The 16,691-nt window shown below is 38.4% G+C and overlaps 2 protein-coding genes across 5 annotated transcripts in view; one reads left to right on the top strand and one right to left on the bottom strand.

Moving 5' to 3' along the window:
* kif5ab (kinesin family member 5A, b) overlaps positions 1-16,691 on the bottom strand; it is a 581,587-nt gene that overhangs the window by 270,194 nt on the left and 294,702 nt on the right. The gene's annotated exons all lie outside the window — the stretch shown is intronic.
* The window catches only part of ralgapb (Ral GTPase activating protein non-catalytic subunit beta), a 64,021-nt gene that overhangs the window by 12,951 nt on the left and 34,379 nt on the right, over positions 1-16,691 (top strand). For all 4 annotated transcript variants that reach the window (XM_079883639.1, XM_079883637.1, XM_079883640.1 and 1 more), the window contains exons 6-10: positions 583-714; positions 863-1,041; positions 6,548-6,699; positions 12,288-12,495; positions 16,157-16,358. In XM_079883639.1, the coding sequence (XP_079739765.1) occupies positions 583-714; positions 863-1,041; positions 6,548-6,699; positions 12,288-12,495; positions 16,157-16,358 (873 nt within the window). The remainder of the gene's footprint in view (positions 1-582; positions 715-862; positions 1,042-6,547; positions 6,700-12,287; positions 12,496-16,156; positions 16,359-16,691) is intronic.

Here is a 16,691-nt window from a genome sequence, read left to right as displayed (position 1 = left end):
CATTAACAAAGGTTAAACGCTGTAAATATATATTGCTCAAAGTTAGTTCATGATAACTAAAGCATTAGTTATTGTAAAGTGTTAACAATAGAATAATTTTACATCAAGGACCACAATGGAAATAAGTTTTTTTTTTTATTATTTATTGTTATCCTTAACAAATCTGTGTATTTTTCACTATTATTTTGTCTAATAAATCAAATCAAATAAAAATTAAACTAATATGTTTAATCATACCAGTTTGAGAGAGATTGCACAATATATACTGAAAATTCATTAAAATATCAAAAAAACAATAATTGTTTTAAAATAATTGCATTATCTTACATTTTGATTGGGAAAATATGTAGTTTTGCACATTTTTAATGTTTGATATGTTCGACCACTGGATGTTTTCATTTATGTTTATGCATTTGACAGACACTTTTATCCAAAGCAACTTGTATTGCATTCGAGTTATATTGTTTTACCAGTTCATGCATTGAATTCTGTGACCTTGGTGTTGCTCGCACCATGCTGAACTGTTTGTAAAGTAGACAAGCTTTTATTTGTTTGACCTTATTTGTTTTGTTGTCCACACAGGCTGCTGCGCTTCATGTACGGCCCGTCGTTTCCTCCGTTTAAAGTGCCAGACGAAGACGCCAGCCTCATCCCCGCCGAGATGGACAACGACTGTGTGTCTCAGACGTGGTATCGCTTTCTGCACATGCTCAGGTCTGCAGTAAAACTCACTCTCTGTGTTTAATAGGTTGATTCCCGCTTCAGAAACCGAATCAAGCTCTGTTTGTTTAAATGCCATGACTTGTCAACATGTCCATTCTGGTCATGGATACTAACTCAAGTTGTTCTCTCTCCCCTTCAGTAACCCTGTGGACCTTAGCAATCCCGTCATAGTGAGTTCCACCCCAAAGTTTCAGGAGCAGTTGTTGGGGGGTAACGGCGTTCCTCACGAGGTCATTCAGCACCCCTGCCTCAAACAGCTTCCCCAGATCTTCTTCAGAGCGATGAGGGGCGTCAGCTGCCTCGTGGACGCGTTCCTCGGTAAGATCCGTGAATATCTACAACATTCAGGGCTCTTTTATGAAATTATTTGTTTTTTTGGATGCTACTCTGTTGGCATTACCATGATATTCCATGAAGTAGCGTGTACATTATTATGGTGGTCATTCATTACCATGGTATGTAGGGGTGGGAGAACATATTTTTTATTCTCTGATGTATCGTGATTGTCTTTTCCAGCAATTATGAATCGATTCAGAGCTTTATTTCTTTCTTTTTTTACTACTTGTGTGCACTAGAGTCGTATTCTGTTTGCTTCCAGCTACACACAAACACACAAAACCATCAAACATACAGTATATATCAGTTTTTCCCGACTGGTTGTCTGGTGTGCCGTTATCAAATTCCCAAAAATAATTAAAAATAGATGCTGCAAATAAGATTATATCATTGCACTGTTGGGCCGAAACATTGAATCTCCCTATGTCATTGTTTTATAAAATTAATGCTATTGGTCATCCTTTACGTCTGTCTTGTTTTACACTTATTTAACCAATAAAAAGCATTTATAAGAGGTTGTGACTTAACCATTGGCTCCTCAAACTGTCCGTCAAACCTCAAAACTCCACCCGCCTCCATTGACCGCTCACAGTTTGGAGAGATCTCTGCTTGTTTGCAATGCAAGGGGAAAAAATAGAGCTGATGTTTGCGTAAGTACAGCGTTTTATTTACTCGAGAAACACTATGTCCATAAAGGCTTACGTTTTTGGTATTTGAAAAGCGGAGAATAGTCTTAGTCTTTGCCGTCTAGTCTAGAAGCAAGTACAGTGTTTTAAATATCTTGTGCATAGCGCTTCATCTTTTGTATCATAAGATTTTGATCATGAGATTTGAACAAGAAAACTGAGCAACCATATAATGCTACAATGAACTTTATATCCTGAACGTTGATGAAAACGTAATGTCTGTCTGTCGTTCGCTGGCCAACTCTATTTGAGCTTGATTTTCATAAAATGTTAATATTATAAAGCAACAATACCAACTTCGACGACAGTGTTTAATTGGATACGAGGTTTCCGCCCGACTTTCACATCAAATATGAGTACTATTTTTAAAATAGCCTAATATCTAGATTTATATGCCATTTGAAGCAATGCATTTCATTATATTTTTATATAGTGGTGTGCCGTTACACTGGGAAACACTGATGTATATAAACTTGCATAAGTTTTTATAGTTGAAACGAAATACAAGGAAGATCACAGGCGTCATTGCTCAATATATAAGGTAAGTGTAATCAAGAATCGGATTATGATTCCCAGTCAATCATAATCGGATTAAAAGATTCACCCCTAATGGTTTGTACAACAAAGCCTCTTTGTATTATAAGGCTTTCCATTCATCATTTATTGCACTACATTCTAATCTCAGATGTTGTTTTAGTCTCTGTGGTTTTGACGCTTCTGATTATTGTTTGAATTTTAGCCGCAGTGATGTATGAACACCAGCTTTGACTGTCTTTCCATTTCTAGGTGTTGCTGTTTCTAAGAAACTCGAGTGTCGTGAAACTCTGCCTCCTCCTGGTACTCACACAACTGACTTTACTCGACCGATTTTATTTCCCAGTCCATCTGAAATTAATTAATTTAGAATTATCACATGTAATTGCTATGATTTTTATTTATATTTAAAGAAACTAGCCAGTTAGGCATCAGAAACATCACTTTGGATGATAAAATATATTCTCTAAACTAGGAGTAAGACTTCTGAATCACAATTGCAGTGCGATATGTTTGACTCTGCAACATTTCAGTGGAAATAAGGGTTTCAAGTCCTGTCTGTAAAGTATGTTAACTGTAACTTTATTTTTAAAGCAAAGCACAGTCTGGTTTAATTGATGTTCAGGCATTTAAAAATCAAACTGAAAAGTAAATTGGATTGATTTGGTTAATTTATTCGCACAGACAGTGTTCAAGACGTTCCTCTCTGCAGCTGTTATTATTAAGTTGAAATTTGTATCAAGAATGAACAAAGAGTGAAATGCCTGACCTCATTGTCTCAGTATAGTTAGTTAGATTAATCTTAAAGGGGGGGTGAAATGCTCATTTTCACTCAATCTCCTGTTAATCTTGAGTACCTATAGAGTAGTATTGCATCTTTCATATCTCCAAAACGTCTTTAGTTTTATTATATTTAGAGGTGAAAGATTGGCTGTACCGAGTCTTTCCGGAAAAAACCGAGCGGCTGGGGGCGGGCCGTGTGGGCGGTGTGCTATAGCTGTGCTAACTGATCTAACAACAACACAGAGAGACATTTGAAGTAGTTTACTCACCGTGACTGCTCGATCCTTAAGCATTAGACGATCTGCAAATAAGTCGATCTGGGCTTTGTTTATAAAACAATCATCGTCGAAATGCAGGGAACAAAGAGTCGTGCACAACCTCCGTTGATGCTTCGAAAAAACAAACTCCATCCACTATTCCCTTAACGCTGGGTTCTTTGGGAATCTGTGCAGGGTTGTCTTGCCCTGCCAACCAAAAACCCACTTCTTTGGTGACATTGACTTCCCTAAAGCCGAGCAGAGCGCTTTGAGGTAACGTACTGCTTTCGCTCTCTTCTCTCTCTGGTCTGCGAGTGCGCGCACGGCCGCGGAGAAGTGCCCTTAGGACCCATATAAGGAAATTCCGCTCTATCTTACGTAAGACAGAGCCATACTCGAAAAAAACTTTCCGAAACTTGTGACAAACCGGAAGGAGTATTTTTGGAACAAAAATACTCCTTCAAACGTACAACTTAACTTTTGAAACTTTGTCCATGTTTAGCATGGGAATCCAACTCTTTAACAGTGTAAAAAACTCAGTATGCATGAAACAGCAATTCACCCCCCCTTTAACGGCGCATGCTCAGTGGTTCGTCGCTCGTAGCTCACTATGGCCTGACATGTTGTGTCCTTTTCTTTAGAGGTCTTGTTTTATGTTTCCTCAGGAGTCACAGTGTCTAGGAGCAATATTCGCGACAGACTTCCCTCTATAGGTACACTAAACCCGTCCAAACCCAATCAGCTAGTGACTAACAGTGGGTTTAACTATCCAACACACTGATTCTGTTCATGGAGGTGTTTAGCTGCAATAGAAGGGCTGTAACTATAATCACATCAGAAATAACGATGTTTCTCATTGGAGTTTTTCAAATTATGGTCTGTTGTAAATCTTCTTTTTTGAGGTTACTGTTTCTTTATGTGTGTAATCCCATTTTTATCTCCAGGTGTTCCTGTTTCTCGGAACAATTTACGAGACCGGCTCCCATCTTATGGTATTTGTTAACGCGCCTCTGGCTAATCAAGAGGGAGTTTGATGAGGACTGTAGATTTCGCGAGGTGTTTTGTGCAAACGCAAGCACTTTTAGATCAAAAATCCCTTTGTGTTGTGGAAATCAATTAAATGTCATTAATTATCGTAATTGCCTTGTTTTTGCTCCCATGCAAGAGTAAAGGCACGTTCACGCTAAGGATGATAACGATATAGTTCTAAAAATCATTCTAAATATAAAAAATTGCAGACTACAACAATAACATCACAGAGAAACGATATCATTGGAATCACTTTCAGATTGTTGTTTTTTTCCAGCTGATGAACAATAAAAACATTCACAGCCAATCAGAATCCATGCTGCTTTAAAGAGCATTTGCGATATAGTTATCGTTATCTTTATAGTTACAGTTATTGTTCTTGGTGTGAACGGACCTTAAATCTTTGCCGAGAATGAATGTGAGCATACTTATTGGTTGGTATCTGGTATCTGGTCATATGGTCTGCCTCCATATGTCATGTTGAGAAACAAAATCAAACTGATTTTAGACCCCATGACCCCAAATCTGTTTAAAGACCCCATGAAATATGAATGTTGTGGTTTTTAGTCATTATCTGTATTTTTATAAGATAGTCTACATCCTTGATTATGCCAAAAAACACAGATTTAAAATGTAAATTAAATGAGAACGTCATGAATAATAACATTATGAATATCATCTGTAAATTATTGTTCTCCAGTGTGTACTTTATATCCATTCTCAAACATCTAGAATTTATTGAATTTGAACCATCAGTCCATTTGCTATTCTGTAAGCTAAAGGCTATTGGATATTTGACAACAAAAAAAAAAGCAGACAAGGCCTTTGATGTCCTTCCCCAACTTCATGTTTCTTTAATATGGGGTCTTTAATGTCCCCTGTGAGGTGACAGAGGTGGAGGTATACATAATGAAATGGCTCTGAAATATCAGCTTTCCTCTTACAGGCGACAATCAATAAACTGGCTGTTTAAATCTGTGGATCTTTCTGGAGAATAGGATGTCAAGGACGGAGATCTGCTTCTTTTGCTGACCAATCAGTATGACCACAGAGGGTTTAGGCAAATAACCAGATTTGAATGCAGGGGTGACCAGCATTTTCTGCCAATCAGATGCTGAGCTGGGATGCTGTATGGAAATGCATCAGTGATGATCTGATGATGTCTTGGAATGTGTAGCGGGTTGCATTTCATTGCATCTCTTTGAAATGCTGTGAACAGGTTTCTCTCGCGTTATAAGCATGACTAAACGAGTCGTAAGTAAGATCTCGCCATACAAAATTATCGCCCTTTCGCCCTATAATTTGCAATGGACAAATCAAATTATATGAAAATCATTGCCCATTATATTTCTTTCTTTTACTCAGACTAACTAAGAAATTAGTGAAATGAAGGCTAGTAATGCGAGGGACATCTGTGTTTGAGTTCAAGATTATAGTGTGTGGATTAAAGGAATAATTCACCCAATAATGATAATCATTTACTTCGCCATCATGTCAATTCAAACGCATATGACTGTCTTTCTTGGAGATGTTTAGGAGAATGTTTACACTGCTCTTTTACATGCAATGAAAGCAGACGGTGGTCAGGACAAAAAAAAATCATCATAGTGGACTACATTTAATTTGTCATCCACTTGCAGTCTTGACTTCTTAGCCAATGGCATTTGACGTCTTTGAAGTGAAAACTTGCCACAACAAACTCACACAGGTTTAGAACGACATGAGGGCGAGTAAATGATGACAGAATTAAACATTTTGGGTGAATTATCCCTTTAAAGTTGGTGAATCTTGCACTACTGACCCAATCAGTACTCACCATGAAGCAACATGGATACACATGTTCCTTTTTACACAAAAAATAGTTTTATACAACAAATGTGCTGAAAATATCTATTCTACAGCGTGTATCCTGATTTGCATTATTGTTTTGTCATAGAGCTGAATTGTTTGGCCTTGCTGATGATGTTGAAATGGCCAAATCCAAGAAGCATCAGATGTCATGACATCCAAATAGACATAAACTTTGCATTTTCTCATATTTTAGGGCTGAAATGGATATGAAATGGACATTAGGCATGCTTTATGGCTGAATATGTGTCCAGACGTGATCTCTCAAGTGTTCTCAGTCTTCTTTTCTATGTCATACGGTTTTAATTCTTTGGTTTTCTTGCTTCTCTGCTTGTTTCGTTTGTCTCTCAGGTATTTCCCGCCCCCGATCGGACAGTGCTCCGCCCACACCTGTCAATAGGCTCAGTATGCCGCCGGCCCAAATAACAACCAACACAACACCCCCCCACAACCGCAGGCACCGCCCCACCGCTGTTGCAAAGACAACCAGCAAAGCCTCAACGGTATGAGCATCTAATCAGTTGTAGTTATATAGCGCATCATGCAATGCGCGTCGTGCCTGTAACCCCTTCAGCCGTGACTTATTCACGATACAGCACTAGCCTCAAGTACCTTATTGCTTTTATAAAACGGTTACCACACCATACAAATATTAAAGGACAAGTTCGGTATTTTACACTTAAAGCCCTGTTTACAGATCGTTTCTGATGAAATAGAACGGTTAAAGGGGGGGTGAAATGCTATTTCATGCATACTGAGTTTTTTACACTGGTAAAGAGTTGGATTCCCATGCTAAACATGGACAAAGTTTCAAAAACTAAGTTGTACGTTTGAAGGAGTATTTTTGTTCCAAAAATACTCCTTCCGGTTTGTCACAAGTTTCGGAAAGTTTTTTTCGAGTATGGCTCTGTCTTACGTAAGATAGGGCGGAATTTCCTTATATGGGTCCTAAGGGCACTTCTCCGGTAAGATCGCGGCCGCGCGCGCACTCGTAGACCAGAGCAAGAGAGTGAAAGCAGTTCGCCATCAAAGCGCCCTGCCCGGCTTTTGGGAAGTCAATGTCACCAAAGAAGTGTGTTTTTGGTTGCCAGGGCAAGACAACCCTGCACAGATTCCCAAAGAACCCAGCGTTAAGGAACCCGTGGCAGTTTGTTTTCCTGAGCATAAACGGAGTTGTGTAAGACTGTTGTTTCCTGCATTTCGACGATGATTGTTTTATAAACAAAGCCCAGATCTACGGATTTGCAGATCGTCTAATGCTTAAGGATCGAGCAGTCACAATGATAAAGGTTCGCGGTCGTGCGTTGGAACCGGACGGTGAGTAAAACTGTTTGTTGAACAAATGTCTCTGTGTGTTGTCACTAGCTTGGCGCGTTAGCACAGCTAAGCTTCGCCCACACGGCCCGCCCCCAGCCGCTCGGTTTTTTCCGGAAAGACTCGGTACAGCCTATCTTTATGTTAAAAATTTAATAAAACAAAATACTTTTTGGAGATATGAAGGATGCAATATTACTCTATAGGTACTCAAGATTAACAGGAGATTGAGTGAAAATGAGCATTTCACCCCCCCTTTAAGATTAAAATTTGGACAAATGCTGCTGTCCCGAGAATTTTAGGTTTCTTTCGCTTCCCCCCCCAACTGGTTGTATAGGTGCACTGGAACAGTCCTTCCTAAAACACATTAAACTTTCGTTTACAAAGACGTGAAACTCACCAAGTGGTCAGGGGTGTCCACTGATATGCTCACACAAAAATCACTGCAAAAGATGCTTTCCAACAGGTTTTATCGTAGTTTTTGTCCAACTCCATTGACTTGCATTGGATGTGCTGTGAGGTACGGTATTACTCCGCCGCCGGAAACTGAAGTGGGGTTGTTTTCTTCTTCTTCTTCGTGTTTTTTTTTTTACGACGGATCGCAAACAATGAAATGCCAGTGGTTTGCTTGCAAAGGTGCATTATCGCCACCAACTGGGCTGGAGTGTCTATTATTCAAGCTCTCAACGGAAGAATCTACGGGTGTGAGACGTTTGGAAAAATAGGTTCACAGTTTTACAACGAATGGTAAAACACCTGTTGGAAAGCATCTTTTGCAGCGATTTTTGTGTGAGCATATCAGTGAACACCCCTGACCACTCGGTGAGTTTCACGTCTTTGTAAACGAAAGTTTAATGTGTTTTAGGAAGGACTGTTCCAGTGCACCTATACAACCAGTCTACTGGTGGGGGGGAAAGCGAAAGAAACCTAAAATTCTCGGGACAGCAGCATTTGTCCAAAATTTAATCTTAACCGTTCTATTTCATCAGAAACGATCTGTAAACAGGGCTTTAACCCTCTGATGGTCTTTATTTATGTCTACACTCTGGGTTTTGGGGTCTCTAGAGACCCCAGAAAATAACATTTAATTTTGTAACAAGATAATAGTTTTTTTTTTTTACAAATGTAATTTTATTCTGTTTGTTAATGTTTTTACTCAACATTTGTGCAGTTTTTGGAGAATTTATGATATTTTTTAAATTTCTATAAATAAATTAATAAATAAATATTTAAATAGCCTTTTTACAAAAAAACAGCATTTGATGTAAAATTCACTTTATAAAAGACCCAGATTTCTAACTTTCATTCATGGGGATAACATGGATGATTTTAAATGGTTTAATGTAACATTTTTGCCCATTTTTTGGAAAATGCAGTTTTAAAATAAAAAATAATAATTTTAACCACTAGATGGCTATAGAGCTCCACTATATGCTATTTGCTATTAGACTACCTGAAAGATATCTTTTCACAAGTTGGATTCAGTTGGATTCATATCTAAATATTATAAAATCACAATTATAACAAAAATAAAATATTTTTGTCAAAGTTTAGCATTTTTTTGTACCAAAAAACCCCCCAGTTTTTCAATAATGTTACATTATGATTAGAATCAAACCTGAACAAAATGTTACAAAGAGAAATGTTGGAGTCTTAAGATTTTATCATTTATTTCAATCATTTATTTTTAATCTAATTCTAGATTCTAGACACACACAATTGCGTGTGTGTGTGTGTGTGTGTGTGTGTGTGTGTGTGTGTGTGTGTGTGTGTGTGTGTCTGAGAGATAAAGAGAGAGAGAGTGTGTGAGTACACATTGTCGATGTGCCAGTGTCACCACACCACTTTATATTTGAAGTGGTTTAGCATTTTGGATGATTTTATTTGACAAATTATAGCCTTACAAATGTTCCTGTGTGTGTGTGTGTGTGTGTGTGTGTATGTGTGTGTGTGTGTGTGTTTACATTTTCAATGTGTCAGTGTCACCAATTTATTTTTGTGGTGGTACTGCATTTTGGATGATTTTATTTGACAAATTATAGCCTTACAAATGTTCCTGTGTGTGTGTGTGTGTGTGTGCGTGCGTGCGTGTGTGTGTGTGTGTGTGTGTGTGTGTGTGTGAGAGAGAGTGTGCGAGTACACATTGTCGGTGTCAGTGTCACCACTTTATATTTGTGTTGGTTCTGCATTTAGGATGATTTTATTTGACAAATTATAGCCTTACAAATGTGTGTGTGTGTGTGTGTGTGTGCGCGTGCGTGTGTGTGTGTGTGTGTGTGTGTGTGTGTGTGAGTACACATTGTCGGTGTCAGTGTCACCACTTTATATTTGTGTTGGTTCTGCATTTTGGATGATTTTATTTGACAAATTATAGCCTTACAAATGTGTGTGTGTGTGTGTCTGTGTGTGTGTGTGTGTGTGTGTGTGTGTGTGTGTGTGTGTGAGTACACATTGTCGATGTCAGTGTGACCACTTTATATTTGTGTTGGTTCTGCATTTTGGATGATTTTATTTGACAAATTATAGCCTTACAAATGTGTGTGTGTGTGTGTGTGTGTGTGTGTGTGTGTGTGTGTGTGTGTGTGTGTGTGCGTGTGTACATTTTCAATGTGTCAGTGTCACCAATTTATTTTTGTGGTGGTATTGCATTTTGGATGATTTTATTTTACAAATGATAAGAGAACAGTTTTTATAGTCTCAAAAATGTATTCCTCTATATGTGTGTGTGTGTGTGTGTGTGTATACACACGTGTTGTGAGCAATATAATTTAGCATTGTGGATGTTTTTTGCATTGGTGGAAGTGTGCCACTTTATTTGTGCCATTTCTGTCGATGTGTTCTGCGTTGTTTCTGATTTTGATGATGAATTTTGTCTATTTTGATTGCGGGGTCTCCAGAGACCCCGAAGACCACGAGTGTCACAATTTTTGTCACGCTAACATAAAAACAGATATCATTCCAATTTATTTTTATTTTTGTAGATCTAGAAAGTGTTGAGAGCCGTAGAAGGTTTCATACCATTTGGACAAAGGGAACATTTTTTTTAATTTGAGCAAAAGTCATTTGGGGTCCCAAAAGACCCCATAAACCATCAGAGGGTTAAGTGTAAAATACCGAACTTGTCCTTTAAAGCTAAAAAATATGTATCTATGCAACTTTCATGAATTAAAATCACTAAAAGCCTTCCTTCCGCTGGAAAAAATAGTCCCTGACCGTAAACAGCAACAGAAGTTACATACATTATTTCACCGTTAGATGGCGGCAAAGACTGTCTTTATGAGTGAGTCAGTCAGTAGGGAAGACTTTTATATTGAAAAGACTGAAACTTGTGAACACGGAGAAGCAAGACATTCAAACAGATATTTTATTATGAATATAGCACTGACCTGAAGGAAAATGCTATATCTACTGTGAATGTAGATACACTCGCTTACTCGATATCTCACAATACTGTACTCTATAAGCTTCAATGAACAATATCATTGAGAACAAACGTATGTTTACGTTGCTAAAGCCCTATTCGGACGGGACTAGTTTAACATGGAGAGCTGGGGTAAAGTATTAATTACCAGAGCTTCTCTGTGATTTTAGTCCCGTCCGAATGTGCATCTCAGTGATCATGATGGACAATGTCAGTAAAGATTACGGCGACTTTTACCTTCAGTAAAAAGGTCAGGAAAAATTACCTCCGGTAACACTAATCCCGTGCGAATAGACCCGCTGTAAATACGTAAATATTTAGTAATTTCCTGTTTAAAAGTAGTTTCCCACGGTTTTTCAAGTATGGAGACGCTTGGAAAAGCATCAGTTGCGTTCTAGTCGCTGGGATGAGTCTGTGGCAAAACTCAAGTGTTTCACACACACCATTCAGATCAGAAAGAAGATCGAGAACACTTGTTTAGAGGCACAAAACATCTTTTAGCGTTAGGTTAGTGCCTTTTACACAATCCAATCTGATGTTAATTAATACATCGTTCGACTGGACATAACTGTTTTATATATATAAATATAGGTTATATGTGTTTGTGCACGTGATATCAGGAAGCAGCGTAACACACACATGACGACAGGAGTGACGGCGGTGCGTAAATCGAGTTACTCTCTCACTTCTGCTAGTTTACTGAGATCTCTTATCCCGTGCGGATTGACCATTAATATTACAGACGTCCTGTGGTAAAATTACACTCCATCTACCCTGGTAAAGTTAATCCCGTCCGAATAGGGCTTTAGAAAATAACCTTGTAAAGATACTGCACGAACTCTCCTTGTAAAAGATGACAGATTCTTCATGTGTGTGTGAACTCATTCTTCACGCTGTTGGCACGCTCGTATATACATTCCCCAAAAACAGCATCATTAGTTCAACCCTAACCATATTCGTCTCTGTCATGTTTCTGCGGTCACTAACCGTTGTTTTAATCCATCGGATTGCTCGGCCGGCAATATCGATATCAGGAAGCAGCGTAACACACACATGACGACAGGAGTGACGGCGGTGTGTAAATCGAGTTACTCTCCCACTTCTGCTAGTTTACTGAGATCTCTTATCCCGTGCGGATTGACCATTAATATTACAGACGTCCTGTGGTAAAATTACACTCCATCTACCCTGGTAAAGTTAATAGTTCACTTTTTTTTTTGATTTGGCATATAATCAATTAGGAAGTTGTATTGCATTGTGTTTTTTATTATTATATTGTATTGTCTGGTAGGTTGTGATTAATGGTGCTATATAAATAAAATGGACATTGACATTAGTTTACTCTCCACTCCACAGACTGGCCAGACCAAAGCGTCGCACCAGCCGTCTTCCACATCCCCTCTCTCCAGCCCAAACCAGACGAGCTCCGAGCCCCGACCGCTCCCGGCGCCGACCCGGCCCAAGGTCAACAGCGTGCTGAACCTGTTTGGCCAGTGGCTGTTTGACGCTGCGCTGGTTCACTGTAAACTCCACTCCGGCCTGAGCAGAGACAGCAGCATGACCGGTATGACTGTAATACCCCTTATAATCAATCCTGCGGTCACCCGTTTTCCTTTGTTTTCATTTCTCTACTTATTTTACCTGTTGAGGGTGTCTTTATTTCTTTTTCTTTTTTACAAAATATTCCTACCTGCAAGATTGTACCACATTCAGGGTTGGTGTTACACTAGCGTAGATTCTGTGAATATTGAGATGTTCTGGATTTTATGATTGTTTGTAAGTGAACATCTTATAAAAATTAAAAAAAGATGTCATTCGCCAGCCATACACGCATAGAGACCTAAAACTGTATTTAAAATGCAATTAAATGACAGCAAATTGTATTTCTGTAGCTCAAGCGCAAACAGTATATCATGACACTAGCAAAAACTAGCCAAGGTCATAGGTTCGATTCCTAGGAATGCATGAACTGATAAAAATGTGTTCCTTGATGCTATGTAAGGGTGTGTTCACACTTGCTTCAATTAAAATGAATTCTGGTGCGTTTGCTCTGTTAGTGTGGCTCATTTGAATAAGTGCCATCCGAACCGAAACAAGATGTCTGCTTCCAAACGAACCCTGGTGCGGTTCGACTGAAATATGAGCGCAACATGGACCAAAGACAGGTGATGTAGTGTCACCTATAGATATCATATAATAAAGGCTAGATGTCTCGTGCGTGCTGCTGGCCTTTGGAGGTCGACGTCCGCACGTGGCGGCCATCTTGCCACAGGCAGCTCGCTCACTCGTAACATTGTGTTTTAATGCTGCATGTACTTTTTAAATTACCATAACTTGCTCAATTTTCTACCGATTTTCAAACGGTTTGGTTTGTTATAAACGTCAGAGATGTAGTTATGACACTGCATACATATGAATAATTATAACCATGGACTTCCATATGAAAATATTATAGCCACGTTAATAACGTTTTTAAGAAACCAAACCGTTTGTAAATCCGTCAAGATTTCAGCGAGATAGGAGTATTTGTGTTCGTGCTGATCACTCACCTTACATCAGAAAGCCTGCCTGTGACAAGATGGCCGCCGGTGATGCCGTTCGAGACTCCGCCGTAAGACATCTAGCCTTATATGGATATCTATGGTGTCGCCCATTACAGTTCAGTACAGGCATCAGAACCACGTGTTCTTGCAGCAGATCTTACACACAGCATTGTTTTGGATGTTCGGTAAGTTGTGTCCAAAAAAAATATACGTCATAAAAGCCGTTTTTTGTATCTTTAGGTTCGGTGTTACTGAACACCAGGACTAAATATATCATCTAAATGTTAAAAAGAACCGAACTACAAGTGTGAACACGCCCTAAGTCAGTTTGGATTAAAGCGTCTTCCAAATGCACACATGGAAATGGAAAAACATGCATTGATGAATTTTGAAACTGATGCAAACGCTTCTGTTAATTGGACATGACAAATATTAGCCGATTAATTGACTCCATTGAAATTGGTTTATTGCTATGTTTACATGTATGTTAAGTTAAAGTAGATTCAGCTATTGCACTCATGTCAACTGAAAAGTTCTATTGTTTGAATAAATTACTACCAAATAGGCATTTAATCTGATGAGAATGTGGGATTAATCCAGTGTTTTATGTAGTGAATTGATTGAAATCATTGATAGCGTTGCGTACATCTTTTCTTTTCTTGCATTTGTTTTTGTTCAGTTTTAATTTGTGCATGATTTGGTAATTTTTCTAATGGTCTCCCTGTGTCTGTAAAACCACAAAAACAGAACAATAGTTTACTGAACTCTACTATTACTGCTGTTCTTTGATTTGTTTCCATTTTTATCTCTGTTATCTTGCAGCAACATTTTTCCAAATTCTTCTTTCTTATAAATCTTGTAAGTAGGAACACAAGCTTTACCAGTTGCAGTTATTTGGTTCATTTCAGTTTGTTTACTTCAATCTTTTTCTTTCGTTACACTGTCACTCGTTCATTGTTGCAGTACTTGTTTTCTTGGGGCAAGAGACTTGCGCATAAACTGCTTGAGTTAAAGGTCCGGGAGTGTTTTGACTGCTGCCCAAATCCCATTGGCTCAACTGCAACAAATATTCAGGATCCTGAGGTGGGACGTTGGCCGAGAACACCGTGCCGATGTTTTACGAGCGTCACGTGTCCGCCGAGACCCGAGAATGTTTGTTGCGCTTGATCCTTCTCCTTGATTCAACTTACCCCCGCCATCATTAAAACTAGTTCCTACCCATATCATCTCCTGAAGGACCTCTACTAACTGATCTTCTCCAAAGAAACACACCAACCAATGTTATTTTGAGTTTTTGCCCAGCATTTATTTGACAGCTTTTTGTTTTACGTTAGCGTTTGATTCATTTCTTTCAGTTTTCATTTGTTCCTTTTATGTTATGTATGGATATTTATGCATGTCGTGGTTGTTGGTGCAATTTGTTTCAGCCATATTGTGCCTTAATGTCTTAATTTAGGATGCTGGACTATAAAAATTGGCCTTTAATCAACGTTTGTCTGACATGAAATCCAACTGACATGCTCTGATAACAGGGATACTGACCAGGAGATGTAGAAGAGCGTGTTCTGTTCTGTCTCGAGTCCCGATTGCACATTATATGGCACTACACTAATGAGATTTTGTGTGATCTGAACAAGACCGGGTCCTCCAAATAGATACAAACGTGCCGGTGTCGCAAAAGTCCCATTAGATTAGAACTCGCTTCCTACTGCAAATGAAATTATGCCTGTCAAACAAATGTAATAAACTCTTGTGGAAGGATAAATCTTTTATAATTTGAATATTTATAGCTACAAATGTAGTAGTATTACATATTTACCCCTTTCACTCAGTATTTTAATATATACATTACCTGTCAGAAGTTTGGAATAATTACGATTTTCTTTTTATGTTTCTTGAGCAGCAAAATCATCATATTAGAATGATTTCTGAAGTAATGATGCTGAAAATTCAGCTTTGATTACAAGAATAAATTACATTTTACTATAAATTCATATAGAAGAGTTATTTTAAATTGTAAATATTCTTTGTATTAACATATATTTTTATAGTTTAATGCTGTTTTTGCTGTTCTTGTAATCAATTTTCTTTCAAAAACATTAAAAGAAAAACTTCATTCCAAAGTTTTCATTCCAAAACTCTCCATTTTAATAATTCTTAGAATCTTTATTATGTTGACAGTGTCATTTGCATTTTGAAGTTGCATTGTCTATATTCATCCACATATTTTGCCCGTTTAATAATACATCATGCAATTTGTCTTATAATTGGCAGTGCATCAAAAGATCAAGTTAGAATAGTTGAAATTGTTTACATTGCAGCTCTTGAAGTGTGTGCAGTGCTGTAGTTTGATGCTTTGCTCCTTATAAAGTTCAATGCATTGAACGTTGACACCTTAAGGTGAATATGTTTGTTTGTAAAATCATGATGTTAATGTTTAAAAAATCGTAATATATTCATGCCTTATAGTCGAATTTAGCAGATTAGAGCAAATTAGTCGCCGTTTTTTTATTTTTCTACCTGTAAAATCTCTTTGTCGGTAATCCCTGTCATGGCCTCCTGCAATACGCATGAGAAAAGTGTCACTTAGTGTTTGTCTCTCTCTCTCTCTCTCTCTCTCTCTCTCTCTCTCTCTCTCTCTCTCTCTCTCTCTCTCTCTCTCTCTCTCTCTCTCTCACTCAGCCCTGGCGACTCAAGCTGGAGTTGAGCTGAGACGTAAAGGGTCTCAGATGTCCACGGACACCATGGTCTCCAACCCCATGTTTGACGCCAACGAGTTTCCTGATAATTACGAGTCAGGTCGAGCCGAAGCGTGTGGGACGCTGTGCAGGATCTTCTGCAGTAAGAAGACTGGAGAGGAGATACTTCCAGTGTACCTGTCCAGGTAATCACTAGTTGTTCTCAAGGAATCACCTCTTCAATGTTGCTCCGAATTTTGTTTTTGAGTCTCCTATATAATAGGTTTACATGCACCCAAGGTCATAAAACACTTTAATTTGATCATAATATACATTTCAGCAGCAGTGTCTGAAACGGTTAGTTTGAAGATTCAGTCTCTCTAAACTCCGCCTTTCTGAGAGCTGTTCTGCTCTGATTGGTCAGACAGCCCAGTCTGTTGTGATTGGTTGACCGCTTATTAGCAAATTAGCATATCTGAATTTCAGCACTTGATGCACAGTAATTCAAACAGTGACGATGCTGTCGTTTTAATCTCATC

Source organism: Squalius cephalus (genome assembly GCF_949319135.1).
Source record: "Squalius cephalus genome assembly, chromosome: 10".
Taxonomy (NCBI): domain Eukaryota; kingdom Metazoa; phylum Chordata; class Actinopteri; order Cypriniformes; family Leuciscidae; genus Squalius; species Squalius cephalus.
This window is presented reverse-complemented; position numbering and strand designations above follow the sequence as displayed.